The 16855-nt window shown below is 44.5% G+C and overlaps 1 protein-coding gene across 12 annotated transcripts in view; it reads left to right on the forward strand.

The window, feature by feature from the left end:
• Positions 1–16855, forward strand: part of mef2d (myocyte enhancer factor 2d) — a 78977-nt gene that overhangs the window by 53878 nt on the left and 8244 nt on the right. For 7 of the 12 annotated variants that reach the window (XM_046314064.1, XM_046314070.1, XM_046314072.1 and 4 more), the window contains exons 4-9: positions 244–381; positions 6747–6954; positions 9042–9098; positions 13655–13833; positions 14734–14763; positions 16482–16593. In XM_046314064.1, coding sequence (XP_046170020.1) covers positions 244–381; positions 6747–6954; positions 9042–9098; positions 13655–13833; positions 14734–14763; positions 16482–16593 — 724 coding nt within the window. Of the gene's footprint in view, positions 1–29; positions 165–243; positions 382–6746; positions 6955–9041; positions 9099–13654; positions 13834–14733; positions 14764–16481; positions 16594–16855 lie in introns of all 12 variants that reach the window. The other 5 variants (XM_046314067.1, XM_046314075.1, XM_046314068.1 and 2 more) reach the window with 4 other exon arrangements.

Raw genomic sequence — 16855 nt, forward strand, 5'->3', positions numbered from 1 at the left:
TCTGCTTCTTCTTCCTCTAACCGCTTCAGACGTTGCGAAAGAAAGGCTTTAACGGTTGCAACAGCCCCGAGCCGGACGGCGACGACTCCATCGACCAAAGCCCGTTAAACGATGACAAGTACCGCAAGAACGAGGACCTGGATATCCTGTTCAAGCGCTATGGCGTGAGTACCATCGTCCTCTCGTCACGTTCTCTAACCTCCCTCTCTCTCCTCTCTCTGTTGTGGGAACGAATGGACCAAGGCTCTGAACAAGAAAGAGCACCGGGACTCAGAGAGCCCAGACCCCGAGGAGCCCTTCTCTCTCACCCCCCACACTGAGGAGAAATACAAAAAAATTGACGAGGAGTTTGATAAAATGATGCAGAGCTATAGGCTGTCAGTGAGTACCGTGAGCTGTACCAGACCGGACTGGATTTTACCCAGATCCGGTTGCAGACAGCAACCCAAATAATCACAGAGCACCCCACCACCCCCCACTCCTCTCCATCTCTCACACACCTCTGTACCCACAATACCCCTCTGATCGTGTGTGCCCGGGCAAGGATGTCGGGGCGCGGAGCTCAACAGTCTGATTGGAGAGTGGTCACAGGTATCAGGAATCATTCATAAGCCATTGACAGATGTCATAAAGACTACATAAAAGTGGCATATGAGGATGCCATGGTAAACGGGGCAAAACTTCTCATTATTCATTGTCACCCCATTGTTAGTGAGAAGAATCGTACAAGATTCATGCTTTTCAAGGGCGTCAGTTTTACAGATAGTGTGACCATCTAGGTTCGGATAGGCTGTTCCTCATTTTCCAGGGTGTTTTTCAGACACTCTCCAGGGCTGCCTCATAATTGGCACGCTGCCGCGGTTTATTGCCTCTTTTATTCCTCTCTCCGGTGCCAATTTTTTTATGATTCATTATTTTCCACCAGGGCTCAATAATGCCATTAACGTCAGTTTAATGAGGAGCACTCAATTTCAACCAGGCTTCCTGTCTGATCTGGCCTCCCTATTGGTCACGAGGGATGGGACTTTGTCTATCGAGTTCCCGTCGGGCCAATGTGAAGGACTTTACTGCTCACAGGATGAGCTGAACTGGATATGTACACACCTATCCCTGACTTAAGCCCTGGTTTTTTAGAATGTATTATACAACATGTACTACAATGTATTGCGTAATCTGTATTATGCAGGATATTGTCACTAAGACAAAAAACGCAATGGTGATGGAAAGGTTTTGTTCTCCAAAACTGATAATATTATCACACACCCAACCACTCACTTACATTAAAGCAGCGGTTCAGCAAAAAAAGTTTGTCTCTCTATTGAATGAGTTCAGTGAATACCACTTATCCCGCATTTAACCTAAGCCATATCTCCAACACTTTGGTGTTTGTGGTGAGCTGAAATAGCTCCTAAAAACATTTCTGAGTAGAAAGAAGAAGAATAGAATTCAATCTGCCACCCCCTGGACAGTGTAGCTTCCACCCTAGACGATTGGAAGCAAGCTTGCACTGGCTTTGGCCCCCCATCCCCCACCTTGCCCGGCACACCTTTCACAGGGCCTACTGTAGCAAACGGAAGCATACAGCACCAATCTCCTTCAACAGCATCATAATCTACCAACATGACAGCTAGGGGGCTGGGATATACACGCTTAATCCCACTCGTACTGCAATCCCCGGAGTCGAGTAGAAAGTGCTTGGGAGCATAGGGAGGCTAGGCAGGCTACAGGCATGTACAGGATTATAAAGGCTAGACTGGAACTTGCCAATTGGTGACACAGCTGATTTAGCTTTTCAGATTTAAGAGATGTTCCTTAATATTGTTTGCAATGTTATGTGTTGTGTTAGTTTGAAATTGACTGTGACTGTCAGAAAATTTGTACTAAAAAGAGACAAATGTTCCTTATTTCTCTGTCATTTGAAAGCACTCGTTTTCCCTCCTGTATTCCAACAATACTAAGATAAAAGCTGAGCATTATTTTTGTGAAACGATTCGATCTAATTGCATTATACAGAGTATTCACTGGTAAGATCAACATTGTAGTCAAATATCAAGGACCTTTAAAGGTCAACAAAACGTTGTTTGAAAGTTGTTTTTGTGGTTTTAATCCGTCACTGCTAACAAATAGGATGAGACGTTCCCAAAAGTTGAAAGGAAAACTTTCAAAGGCTTCTAGGACAAGAGGGAGGGAAGGAAAGTAGGGCATTGGTTTAATTCATTCTGATACCCTCACATCTAGGAAATACACCAATGTAGCACGCCGCTGAGAAAATAGGTTTGTTTTTTGTTATGCTGTTGAAGGCCTTGAGCTGCCTTCAATGAACCCACTTAGCCTGAGGAAAAGCTTAAAGACTATTATTTATCCAATATGATTCATTTTAGGGCCTTTATAATGACATGTACTTGACACAATGAATGAGTCACTTTACTCTAGTATTAAAATTATGCCCACGGGTAGTTATCAAATCAAATCAAATCAAATCAAATTTATTTATATAGCCCTTCGTACATCAGCTGATATCTCAAAGTGCTGTACAGAAACCCAGCCTAAAACCCCAAACAGCAAACAATGCAGGTGTAAAAGCACGGTGGCTAGGAAAAACTCCCTAGAAAGGCCAAAACCTAGGAAGAAACCTAGAGAGGAACCGGGCTATGTGGGGTGGCCAGTCCTCTTCTGGCTGTGCCGGGTAGAGATTATAACAGAAAATGACCAAGATGTTCAAATGTTCATAAATGACCAGCATGGTCAAATAATAATAAGGCAGAACAGTTGAAACTGGAGCAGCAGCACAGTCAGGTGGACTGGGGACAGCAAGGAGCCATCATGTCAGGTAGTCCTGGGGCACGGTCCTACTCAGGTCCTCCGAGAGAGAGAAAGAAAGAGAGAATTAGAGAGAGCATATGTGGGGTGGCCAGTCCTCTTCTGGCTGTGCAGATTATAACAGAACGTGGCCAAGATGTTCAAATGTTCATAAATGACCAGCATGGTTGAATAATAGCAAGGCAGAACAGTTGAAACTGGAGCAGGAGCATGGCCAGGTTGGGGACAGCATGGTCCTAGGGCCCAGGCCAGTTGAAACTGGAGCAGCAGCATGGCCAGGTGGACTGGGGACAGCAAGGAGTCATCATGTCAGGTAGTCCTGGGGCATGGTTCTAGGGCTCAGGTCCTCCGAGAGAGAGAAAGAAGGAGAGAAGGAGAGAATTAGAGAAATACACACTTAGATTTACACAGGACACCGAATAGGACAGGAGAAGTACTCCAGATAAACAAACTGACCCTAGCCCCCCGACACATAAACTACTGCAGCATAAATACTGGAGGCTGAGACAGGAGGGTCAGGAGACACTGTGGCCCCATCCGAGGACACCCCCGGACAGGGCCAAACAGGAAGGATATAACCCCACCCACTTTGCCAAAGCACAGCCCCCACACCACTAGAGGGAAATCTACAACCACCAACTTACCATCCTGAGACAAGGCCCCCATCTCCGACACGGTACAACCCAAAGGGGGGAAACCCAGACAGGCCACCACAACAGTGAATCAACCCACCCAGGTGACGCACCCCCCCCCAGGGACCACCCCCAGCATCCATACACTCAATCATATGACCCACTGAAGAGATGAGTCTTCAGTAAAGACTTAAAGGTTGAGACCGATCCCTGAGGGTAGCTGTTTGCAGAAATTCTAGCAAGGGGCCCCTGCGTCTTGGTTCCTGCTCCAGAGCCTTGCTGCAGTGCTGTAGCCTTCTGTAACCCATCCTGGGCCAGACTACACTCAATCATATGACCCACTGAAGAGATGAGTCTTCAGTAAAGACTTAAAGGTTGAGACTTTGCGTCTCTGACATGGGTAGGAGCCCTATAGGAGAAAGCCCTGCCTCCAGCTGTTTGCTTAGAAATTCTAGGGACAATTAGGAGGCCTGCGTCTTGTGACCGTAGCGTACGTATAGGTATGTACGGCAGGACCAAATCAGAGAGGTAGGTAGGAGCAAGCCCATGTAATGCTTTGTAGGTTAGCAGTAAAACCTTGAAATCAGCCCTTGCTTTGACAGGAAGCCAGTGTAGAGAGCTAGCACTGGAGTAATATGATCAAATTTTTGGTTCTAGTCAGGATTCTAGCAGCCGTATTTAGCACTAACTGAAGTTTATTTAGTGCTTTATCCGGGTAGCCGGAAAATAGAGCATTGCAGTAGTCTAACCTAGAAGTGACAAAAGCATGGATTAATTTTTCTGCATCATTTTTGGACAGAAAGTTTCTGATTTTTGCAATGTTACGTAGATGGAAAAAAGCTGTCCTCGAAATGGTCTTGATATGTTCTTCAAAAGAGAGATCAGGGTCCAGAGTAACGCCGAGGTCCTTTTTATTTGAGACGACTATAAATAGTAGAAAGTTTGACCACTTCCTTATGTCTGAAACACATGCTTCTAGCGAGGGCAATTTTGGTGCTTCACCGTGTTTCATTGAAATGTACAGCTGTGTGTCATCCGCACAGTGAAAGTTTACATTATGTTTTCGAATAACATCCCCAAGAGGTAAAATATATAGTGAAAACAAATAGTGGTCCTAAAACAGAACCTTGAGGAACATGTTGATTTGTCAGAGGACAAACCATTCACAGCACCTAAACCAGGCCAGAACATGTCCGTGTAGACCAATTTGGGTTTCCACTCTCCAAAAGAATGTGGTGAGATGGTATCAAAAGCAGCACTAAGGTCTAGGAGCACGAGGACAGATGCAGAGCCTCGGTCCGATGCCATCAAAATGTCATTTACCACCTTCACAAGTGCCGTCTCAGTGCTATGATGGGGTCTAAACCAGACTGAAGCATTTCGTATACATTGTTTGTCTTCAGGAAGGCAGTGAGTTGCTGCGCAACAGCCTTCTCTAAAATCTTTGAGAGGAATGGAAGATTTGATATAGGCTTTTGGCTTTTTCAAGAGAGGCTTTATTACTGGAGGGCCAAGCCTCTTTCAGTAGTTTAGTTGGAATAGGGTCCAGTATTTGAGCTGACCTATAGCTGAATAACTTGTTATCCAAGAGATATCTGTCCAAATGGCACAGCACAGTTTAGTGTACATCAGTGGAGTATTAAACAGTATTTTAATGAGTGTACGATAAGTGTATGTAGGAAGTGCTGTCCCAGTGCTGTATGCTCCACGTTTCCACACCTCTGCCCCATCACACTAACCCCACTTCCATCCCTCCACCCATCCATCCATCCAGCCCTCCTCTCTGCCTGGCCAGTGTGCAGTGCTGCAGTGCTGTAACCTTCTGCCTTATATTGTAGACTACCTCTCCAGACGCCAGACCTGCACACCAGCTTGCCCAGTAGGCTTTACCCATTTGGGCTTTCTCTCTCTCTGTCTTTGTCTTTCTCTTTATTTCTCTTTTTTTCTTTTCTTCTCTCCCCTACCCTCACTTGTGCTTTCTTTCTTTCTCTGCCTCTTTCTCTCTCAGTTTCTGGTGCTCTGGGATTTGAGACATCTCTACTACGGTGGAGTCCAAGTCAGATTGGTTTTGTCACCATAGTCCCCTGAACATTCTTGCCATATAGAGCATATTGAGTGAAGTTGTGTACGTGACATGACACCATTGCAGGTCTTATGGGTCAGAGGAGCTACAGCACTAGTGACAGCCCAGATGCTTTTCTGTCTTTACATTACCTAGCACTGTTGTTGTTCGTCACTAGAACAGGATAATGCAGACAAAGACTAATATTCAGTCTACTAAAATGCTATAAAGAAAGGAAAAGGTTACACTCAGTCTTGCCACATTGACAAATAGTTTGTCACAAGAATGACAGGACTCTTGTCAGATCATGACCGATACATTACAAAACAAACAATACCAAAAGAATTTAGTCTCCTCTGCTCTCCTTTCTTCCCCTGTATAGCATCGCACATACATCCCAGATGTAAACTTGTGGAATACGCTGTAGGCTAACGGGAAGGAAGGTCGATATGATGGACAGAGTAGAGCATCTTCTTTCTCTCTTTTTAAACTGGGTCCCATTCAGCACATACAGTACCAGGCCACGCTTGGCCCATATTCTATATATAGAGGCACTGCCTGCTTTATGCCATGATGAGGAAAACAGGGTGAAATGGGTTACAGGCAGAAGAGTGGACAACCCTGGCCTGGGTCCTGTCTCTGACTAGGACCTGGTGTTGGTCTGGGTCACACGGCTAGTAATATTTAGCTGACTCAGGACCGGTTCAAAGCTATTTGCTAACTACACTTCTTATACTTTGCTAAAGCAGTCCTTGATACTTTAGAGAACGTTTTAGTGACTAGTTATATGCATTTTTAAGGGTAAACGTTTACTTCAAGGTCAAATTAAGAAAATCAGCAGTCAACTTCTCAGGTAGAGGCTACATATCAGATACTCAAATTTCCAAGCTCTGTGCAAAAATAAAAAACTTGTATAGTTTCTCTTCAATTTTCCCTGCAATTAAAGATACTATGTGGGGTCATGAGATATCATATTATACATGTCACCAATAACCAATGCAATAACAATCCCATGTAGCTTTTATGATGTACACATAACCTTGCATGTGATCTGAAAGCAAACACTTTTTCAGCTTCTTGTTTCCACAAGTCACTTGCATGGTAACGAATCATGTGTGTGTGCTTATGCGTGCACATGCCTCTGAGAGTGTGTGTTAGTGTCTTTAACATTATACATGTGCCCATCGTGCGGTTACATTTCTAAGCCCCTCCTCTTCCTGTCTTTCCTCCAGTCAGCCGTCCCACAGCCCACCTTCTCCATGCCCGTCACGGTGCCAGTGTCCAATCAGAACGCTCTCCAGTTCAGTAACTCTGGCGGCCTGGTCACCACCTCCTTCGTCACCTCCACCCTCACAGACCCCCGCCTGCTGTCGCCACAGCAACCATCTCTCCAGAGGAACACTGGGTCTCCAGGGTTACCACAGCGACCGGCCAGTGCAGGTAAGGAACAGAATGGACGGTGGTTAATGGTTGACTTCATCACAAGTTCAAGTTTTATTTGTCACATGCACAAGTACAGTGACATGCTTAACTTGCAAGCCATACACAACAGTGCAGTAATTTTGAAAAAATGCATTATCAAAATGGTTTAACTAATAATACAAAATAAACAAGAGAAATAAGAGAGGAAGCTATATACGGGGGCAGTGCCAAAACAACATGTGCAGGGATACTGGAGTATTTGAGATGTACTGTACATGTAGGCAGGGATTAGGAGAAAGTGTCTGGTAGCAGGATAGATGATAATAAAGTAGTAAACAGTATGGCAGCAGCATACTGTGTGTGTGTGTGTGTGTGTGTGTGTGTGTGTGTGTGTGTGTGTGTGTGTGTGTGTGTGTGTGTGTGTGTGTGTGTGTGTGTGTGTGTGTGTGTGTGTGTGTGTGTGTGTGTGTGTGTGTGTGTGTGTGTGTGTGTGTGTGTGTGTGTGCGCTCAAGAGTGTAAATGAAGGCGTGATAGGCGGATTATACAAAACATTAAGAACACCTGCCCTTTCTTTGACAGACTGACCAGGTGAATCCTGGTGAAGGCTATGATCCCTTATTGATGTCACTTGTTAAATCTACTTCAATCAGTGTAGATGAAGGCGAGGAGACTAAAGGTTAAAGAGGTTAAAGAAGGATTTTTAAGCCTTGAGACACGGAGTGTGCATGTGTGTCATTCAAAGGGTGAACGGGCAAGACAAAAGATTTAAGTGCCTTTGAACGGTGTCCGGTAGGTGCCAGGCACACTGGTTTGTGTCAAGAACTGCAACGCTGCTGGGTTTTTCACACTCAACAGTTTCTCGTGTGTATCAAGAACGGTCCACCACCCAAAGGACATCCAGCCAACTTGACACAACTGTGGTAAGCGTTGGAGTCAACATGGGTCAGCATCCCTGTGGAACGCTTTCGACACCCTGTAGAGTCCATGCCCCGACGACTTGAAGCTGTTCTGAAGGAAACAGGGTGGTGCAACTCAATATTAGGAAGGTGTTGATAATGTTTGGTATACTCGGTGTACATGTAAACAGGGCTGAAAAGTGACTTGGAGCAGGAATATATAAATATTTATGGTAATATAGAGCAGCAGCGTAGTGGTAGTAATAGATCAAATCAATAATCATTTTAGCGGCAGGGGAGGTGTGAGGGGGAGCAGTAGCTGTTAGCCATTGAACAGTCTTATGGCCAGGGAAAATAAGATTTTATAATCTTTCAGGCCTTTCTCAGACACCACCTCGCATGTATGTCCTGGATGGCTGAGAGCTCAACCTCAATGATGCACTTGGCTGTCTGCACCGCCCTCTGTAGGTCCTTCCTGTCGAGGGTGGTGCAGTTGCCATACCAGACAGGATGCTCTCAATGGTGCAACTGTAAATGTTCCTAAGAATCTGAGGGGCTCTGCCAAATCCACATCCACATCTGTGCTGGTGTGAGAGGACCATGTTAAGTCCTCAGTAATGTGAACACTGAGTAACTTGAAGCTCTTGACCCTCTCCACTGCGGCCCCGTTGATATGGATCGGGGTGTGCACCCACTCCGGTTTCCTGTAGTCCACAATCAGCTCCTTGGTCTTGCTGACGTTGAGGGAGAGGTTGTTGTCTTGGTACCACACTGCCAGGTCTCTGATCAGGCCTACCATCGTTGTGTCATCAGCAAACTTGATGATGGGGTTAGTTGTGCGTGGCCACACAGTCGTGGGCGAACAGGGAGTACAAGATGGGGCTAAGCACACACCCCTGAGGGGCCCCCCTGTTAAGGATCAGTGTGGCTTAGGTATTGTTGCCTACTCTTACCACCTGAAGTTTACCCGTCAGGAAGTCCAGGATCTAGGGAGGTGTTCAGTCCCAGGTTCCTGAACTTGGTGACGAGCTTGGCGGGCGCTATGGTGTTGAAGTCTGAGCTGTAGTCGATGAACAGCATCAATGTTATGGATTCAGCATTGTTCATGTTCTTCATGTTTTCTTAGCAATTGTTACCATTCACATCCACTCGTATGTGCAACTTGTCCTTTTCAACATGGCCGCCGTCTTCTGTTCTTACCTCCACAGGTGCTCTATTAGGAGGTGAACTGAACAACTCCAACGGAGGATGCCCAAGCCCAGTTCGTAAGTGACGTCTACTTCTGCTAAAATACCTAGTTGGGTTTGAGTAGTTTTTACTTAGCAAATAAGATGATACTGTATACACAGTGAACTGCGTCTCTCTGTTGTAGCTGTGAAAATAGATTATTAGCTTGTTAGTTTTTACCCTTCATGGCTTTCCTTGATGTGATGGGAGTTGTGGGTTATAGTAAAGCATAAAAGGTGTATGGATTACACTTTGGGACAGACTCCACTGTTTGATGGAAGAGAAAAAAATGTCAGGATAGCTGGTCGATGGCAACCGCCACAAACACTGACACTTATGTACTCAAACACGCACATACACACACACCTGTCGAACAGCGACAGCTGAGGGTCACAGGAAAGCCACTTGTAAAAAGCTCAGGGGGTTGATAGGAAAGGGAACGAGAGAGAATGAAAGACTGAGGAAAAAAGGGAGCAAGAGGGGTAGAGAGAGACATGAATGACATGAACACTCTGGCCTAGCATCTACGCCATCTCCTCACCCCCCTTCTCCTGTCTCCCCTGACCCTGCTTTCTCCTTCCCTCTCTCTGTCCTCTCCCTCTATCGCAGCTGTTCCCCCATGTCCCCCCCTTCCACACACACACACACACTCTAATCCCCCTGGTTCAAACTGTAGGCAGAGCCATCTCCTCAGAGGTGACTTTGACACTGACCAGAGCCTCACTTCTAATCTAATTCCTCTCAGCATACAGTCATAGGTAGATGACAATATTATCAGATATTGTGCTACAATATCTTCCCCAAAACTGAATGACTGTATTATTGTATTGAGAAGAATATGTTTATCTATTTGTGACTAAGGCACTAAGCACCAAATCTTAATTTACATTTTGTGAGCATAGGTGTGGCTTTCACATTGATATCAATGAAAGACTCGTACGACAATGAGTTACACACTCATATCTGAAGTTTCAGAATCATATCCAAGTCACAAAGTCATGGAACCGGGACCACTGTAGTCACGATGCCTTTCTCTCTCTAAACTGGGGTTGTCTCAGTAACCCTCAGTGCAGTAAACAGTGCAGTGGTCCCAAGACGCAGCTCAAGTGACTCACGCTGCTAGCCCGCTGTCTCTCTCTCTCTCTCTTCCCCCTCCTCTCTCCACATCCCGTCCTCCTCCCCCTCGCTCTGTCGTTCTCAGCTGTTGAACACAGAACCAGGCTCTGGGCTCAGGGAATGTCACCATTGACGTCACCCGGCATTCCTGAGATTCCCACACCCGGCACTGGGTGTAATAGGAGTAGAACCTGGGAGAGAGAACACACACACACAGTCACACACTCACACAGCACACACACTCACACAGGTACACACTAAAACAGATATGGTGATGCATACATACAACAGATAAACACTTAGAAACATACATGAACGTACAGTTGAAGTCAGAAGTTTACATACAGTTAGGTTGGAGTCATTTAAAACTGTTTTTTTCAACCGCTCCACAAATTTCTTGTTAACAAACTATAGTTTTGGCAAGTCAGTTAGGACATCTACTTTGTGCATGACACAAGTAATTTTCCCAACAATTGTTTACAGACAGATTATTTCACTTATAATTCACTGTATCACAATTCCAGTGGGTCAGAGGTTTACATACACTAAGTTGACTGTGCCTTTAAACAGCTTGGAAAATTCCAGAAAATTATGTCATGGCTTTAGAAGCTTCTGATAGGCTAATTGACATCATTTGAGTCAATTGGAGGTGTATCTGTGGATGTATTTCAAGGCCTACCTTCAAACTCACTGCCTCTTTGCTTGACATCATGGGAAAATCAAAAGAAATCAGAAAGACCTCAGAAAAAAATATAGACCTCCACAAGTCTGGTTCATCCTTGGGAGCAATTTCCGAACGCCCGAAGGTACTGCATTCATCTGTACAAACAATGGTACGAAAGTATAAACCCCATGGGACCATGCAGCCGTCATACCGCTCAGGAAGGAGACGCATTCTGTCTTCGTAGAGATGAACGTACTTTGGTGCGAAAAGTGCAAATCAATCCCAGAACAACTGCAAAGGACCTTGTGAAGATGCTGGAGGAAACAGGTACAAAATTATCTATATCCACAGTAAAACGAGTCCTATATCAACATAACCTGAAAGGCCGCTCAGCAATGATGAAGCCACTGCTCCAAAACCGCCATAAAAAAAAGCCAGACTACGGTTTGCAACTGCACATGGGGACAAAGATCGTACTTTTCGGAAAAATGTCCTCTGGTCTGATGAAACAAAAATAGAACTGTTTGGCCATAATGACCATTGTTATGTTTGGAGGAAAAAGGGGGAGGCTTGAAAGCCGAAGAATACCATCCCAACCTTGAAGTACGGGGGTGGCAGCATCATGTTGTGGGGGTGATTTGCTGTAGGAGGGACTGGTGCACTTCACAAAAAGGATGGCTTTATGAGGAAGGAAAATTTGGGATATTTTGAAGCAAGACGTCAGTCAGGAAGTTAAAGCTTGGTCGCAAATGGGTCTTCCAAATGGACAATGACCCCAAGCATACTTCCAAAGTTGTGGCAAAATGGCTTAAGGACAACAAAGTCAAGGTATTGGAGTGGCCATCACAATGCCCTGACCTCAATCCTGTAGAAGATTTGTGGGCAGAACTGAAAAGTGTGTGTGAGCAAAGAGGCCTACAAACCTGACTCAGTTACACCAGCTCTGTCAGGAGGAATGGGCCATAATTCATCCAACTTATTGTGGGAAGCTTGTGGAAGGCTACCCAAAACATTTGACCCAAGTTAAACAATTTAAAGGCAATGCTACCAAATACTAATTGAGTATATGTAAATGTCTGACCCACTGGGTATGTGATGAAAGAAATAAAAGCTGAAATAAATCATTTTCTCTACTATTATTCTGACATTTCACATTCTTAGAATAAAGTTGTGATCTTAACTGACCTTAGACAGGGACATTTTTACTACGATTAAATGTCAGGAATTGTAAAAAACTGAGATTAAATGTATTTGGCTAAGGTGTATGTAAACTTCCAACTTCAACTGTATACTTACACAAACACATCCATGGATTAACATTAACATAGACACATAATGAATGTGAATTCTTACACACTAGAGCCCTGTTGTTCAAAGAGCCCAGGGCCTGGGGCCAACATCTGACTAACACACGTACTTTCTCCTCCTTCTTCTTCCTCTGTTGCTGGGGTAGATGAGTGAGTGTCCGGTTTCTTAGAGGAAGGACTGAGCGAGTGTCTCTGTCTGCTAGGTCGGGTACAACACAAAAAGCCACCATCGCCCTGTTCCACTTTTCCCTCGGCTGTGGCTCACACTCACCTAAATTCCCATATTCCCATCCCTAAACACCTCAGTACAAAGTAACCTTCACTGGCTGCCCAGAGTTCTTTATCCAGTTGTGAATGGCGTGAGCAAAATTAAGATGACTGTTACGCATTTGTATGTTTGATGGAGGTAGTGTGTTATTGATACTACTCCCACAAATGAGTCTGGAACAAACATCATTTGCTCCTTGCCACCCATCTGTGTGTGTGTGTGTGTGTGTGTGTGTGTGTGTGTGTGTGTGTGTGTGTGTGTGTGTGTGTGTGTGTGTGTGTGTGTGTGTGTGTGTGTGTGTGTGTGTGTGTGTGTGTGTGTGTGTGTGTGTGTGTGTGTGTGTGAACTGAAGTATGTGTGACTGAGATGAAACGGTGTCACATGCTGGTAGCATCTGGGACACGTCATGGAGCAACTTTTATCTGCTGTCGCAGAACCCTGCCCAGCTCTAGGGAGTGTGTGAGCGTGCGTGCGTAGTTGTGTGTCTGCCCACGGTACGTTCGTATGTCTCTTTGTATCTCTCTCTCTGTCTCTCTCACTCTCTGTCTGTGTGTGTCTACTGTCTGTGTTTGCCTGGTTGTGTTCCTGACAGTGCTGGGAAAGTCCCCCGCTCCCCCATCCACACAGTGAGCCTGTCTTTCTTTGAGTCAACGGCTCCTTTTAACCAAGTAAGGGGAAATCAGTCTGACGGTCTGTCCCATGGCAAGAAGGAATGCTGTTGTCTGAGTAGCTTGATGCTGTCCCAGATTAACACTGCTCACCATTGAGCCGTTCGATGAATAGACCTTCATAATGAGTGAAACCGAAACGAAGCGTACACTGTTTGATTTGTTAAAGATACAAATATTAGAGGTATTTATTTGTTTTTAAATGTGTCTTATGAGACAACAACACATTAGGAGGTTGGAATGTCCTGAGTAATAACAAAAGGTTGTTTCTCTTAGGGGTGTGTCACATGACATGAACTAAAGGGGACTTTCTGATTGTTGACATGCTGTAGGGATGCCGTAGGGTTGACATAGGTGTGACGTTGCTCCTGTAGAGAAAAGCTATGACGTTTTGTAGTGTTACGGTGTAATGCGTGAAAGGGTCAAACGAGTAAAGTTTACAGATTCATGCTGTTATTCACAGTGTGACATTTGTCCTACAGTAAGTGAGAGGTATACACAAACCACACAAACACTCCATACATTCCTTAACACCATATTAATATCTCCTCTCCGTCTCCCTCTCAACCAGCGAACGGCTACATCAGTGCCAGGGCCTCCCCCGGCCTCCTCTCCGTCTCCAACGGCAACAGCCTGGGGAAAGTAGTCCCGGCCAAGTCTCCACCTCTGCCCAGCCCTCAGATGGTGAACAGCCGCAAGCCTGATCTCCGGGTCATCACCTCCCAGAGCGGCAAGAGCCTGATGCAGCTGGTGAGCCACAGAGAGATCTACTACGGGAGCCCTACTGGCCCAAACTGAGTCTGTTGTTTTCTCACATTGATAAATGCTTCATTGGTGTCCCGCCAGTCACAAAACAATGGGGTGTTGAATCTTTATGAATTTTTGGTATTTGGTATTTTATTAGGATCCCCATTAGCTGTTGCAAAAGCAGCAGCTACTCTTCCTGTGGTCCACACAAAACATGAAACGTAATACAGAATGACATAATACAGAACATCAATAGACAAGAACAACTCAAGGACAGAACTACATACATTTTTTAAGAAGGGCACACAGCATACATATCAATGCATACACACAAACTATCTAGGTCAAATCTCTGTTCCTTCTGAGATAAACATTTAATACCTAAACAAATTGTACGCTGTTTGATTTGTAAACGGTTGAAATATGAGAGGTATTTATTTATTATTGTGTCTTGTGATTCAACTCAACACATTTTAGGAGGTTGGGATGTCTACAGTAATAACAGCGTTTTGTTTCTCAGAGTGGTGTCACTCGGAAGTGCACATTTTTCTACAAGACAGATGCTGAGTCATTATTAGTTTATAAAGTAATTGAACAATTAATAGGACAGCAATTATAGTAAGATTCAATTCAAAGGTTGATTTTGGCACTCAAACTGAGTGTGGCTTTAGGCGGTGCTAAAGAAGAATTGATGTCAAAATGCATCCGTGCATCTCGTCATAATTACTGTTCTGAATTTGATAATTTTGTGAGGAAATAGCCCCCTGGATGCTGATCCGAGTTCAGTTTTGAATTTCCCCTTAATGAGCCCAATGGTTAAGGTTAGGATTGGGGGGCTGATCCTAGATCAGCAGGTTAGTACAGAACTGTAACCCGTGTTCTCTGTCCTACTGCCCCCTGCAGACCGATGAGGAGCTGGAGTTGGTGAGTGAGGTGAATAGAAACTCCTCCTAGACTTGACTGTGTTTGCTGTGTCAACACTGTGATCTCACAGGCATGAGTGTCATACTGATATACTGGTATATTAGTACATCATGAGTATACAGTACTTACAGTGTAGTACCGAATAGGAGCACAGTACAATGTACAGTGCTTGGACACACCTACTCATTCCAGGGTTTTTCTTTATTTTTACTAGTTTCTACATTGTAGAATAATAGTGAAGACATCAAAACTATGAAATAACACACATATCAAAATATATTTTATATTTGCGATTCTTCAAAGTAGCCACCCTTTGCCTTGATGACAGCTTTGCACAGACCAAAGGACAGATTTCCACCAGTCTAATGTCCATTGCTCGTGTTTATTGGCCCAAACAAGTCTCGTCTTCTTATTGGTGTCCTTTAGTAGTGATTTCTTTGCAGCAATTTGACCACGAAGGCCTGATTCACACAGTCTCCTCTGAACAGTTGATGTTGAGATGTCTGTTACTTGAACTCTGAAGCATTTATTTGGGCTACAATCTGAGGTGCAGTTAACTGTAATGAACATATCCTCTGCAGCAGAGAACTCTGGGTCTTCCATTCCTGTGGCAGACAGTTTCATCATAGCGCTTGATGGTTTTTGCGACTGCATTTTCCGGATTAACTGACCTTCATGTCTTAAAGTAATGATGGACTGTCTTCTCTCTTTGCTTATTTGATCTGTTCTTGCCATAATATGGACTCGGTCTTTTACCAATTAGGGCTATCGTCTGTATACCACCCCTACCTTGTCTCAACACAACTGATTGGCTCAAATGCATTAAGAAGGAAAGAAATTCCACAAATGAACTTTTAACAAGGCACCCTTGTTAATTGAAATGCATTCCAGGTGACTACCTCATGAAGCTGGTTGAGAGAATGCCAAGATTGTGCAAAGCTGTCATCAAGGCAAAGGGTGGCTACTTTGAAGAATCTCAAATATAAAATATATTTTGACATGTGTGTTATTTCATAGTTTTGATGTCTTCACTATTATTCTACAGTGTAGAAAATAGAAAAAATAAAGAAACCCTGGAGTAGGTGTGTCCTAACTTTTGACTGGTACTGTATGTTATAGAATAGTGTGTAGCCATGTATACATACTATGTGTGGTAAATCCAAAATGGAGCAAAAGCTCTCTCTGTGAATGCATTGTATGCATCTTGGCACGTGCATGGGTCAACTCCATGTGTGTGTAATCCATGTCGGGTTGGGCAGGAGGAGGTCATTGTGTGTAGTCTACAGTATTCTCTGGAGTGTGTGTATCCATTGACTAGGATAAACTGTTACAAGGTGACACCAATGGCACAATGACCTCCACCCCTGGAGCGTCTGAGCCCAGACTCACACACTTCTCACCACGCACCAACACACACACAAACACAATCACTTTATCGCTCACTCTGGTTGTTCTGCCCGATGCATGTCTCTCATTCAATCCGCATGACTCTCCATTGAGTGGAACACTTCCTAACACCTCTACCAACTATTCTTTCACGTGGCCGTGAATGTTGGTGTTTTCGTGTCATAGAGAAGTCAAGAACCGTACAGGCCAGGATGTTCCCACCTTTGTTTGTATTTGATACTGTTAGTAAACGTCATGGTACTGCGTGGGCACAACATTTTTGGTTTAAAATAAGTCTTCCTGATGTTCAAGCGTTTTTCCTGTGTCCTCTGTCTTCCCAGAATGCTCAGCGGTTAGGTGGTTCTCAAGGGAACCTGTCCACGCCAGTGGTTTCCGTAGCGACGCCCAGTCTCCTAGCCCCCTTCTCCGCCATGCAGACGACCTACAACACTGGTGAGTGAAAGAGGACATGGGTACTCTCTGCTCACGGGCAATTGGGCACACACTGTATGTCTGTAGTGAGTCTTAAAGCAAGTGTATTAGGACCCGTGGATGATAGAAACACAAGGGTGAATACTTTTGATTCGTTTATTCAGTTATTCTCTTTTTGTCAGTCTGCTCTGTAATTGCCCTAATTGGCAAAGGCAGAAAGGAGCACAATTTAACACTATAAGTGAATCCTATGCGTATTCACTTTGATCAATGTGTGAGTATT

This window comes from Oncorhynchus gorbuscha, linkage group LG19 (genome assembly GCF_021184085.1).
Source record: "Oncorhynchus gorbuscha isolate QuinsamMale2020 ecotype Even-year linkage group LG19, OgorEven_v1.0, whole genome shotgun sequence".
In the NCBI taxonomy this organism is placed as follows: Eukaryota; Metazoa; Chordata; class Actinopteri; order Salmoniformes; family Salmonidae; genus Oncorhynchus; species Oncorhynchus gorbuscha.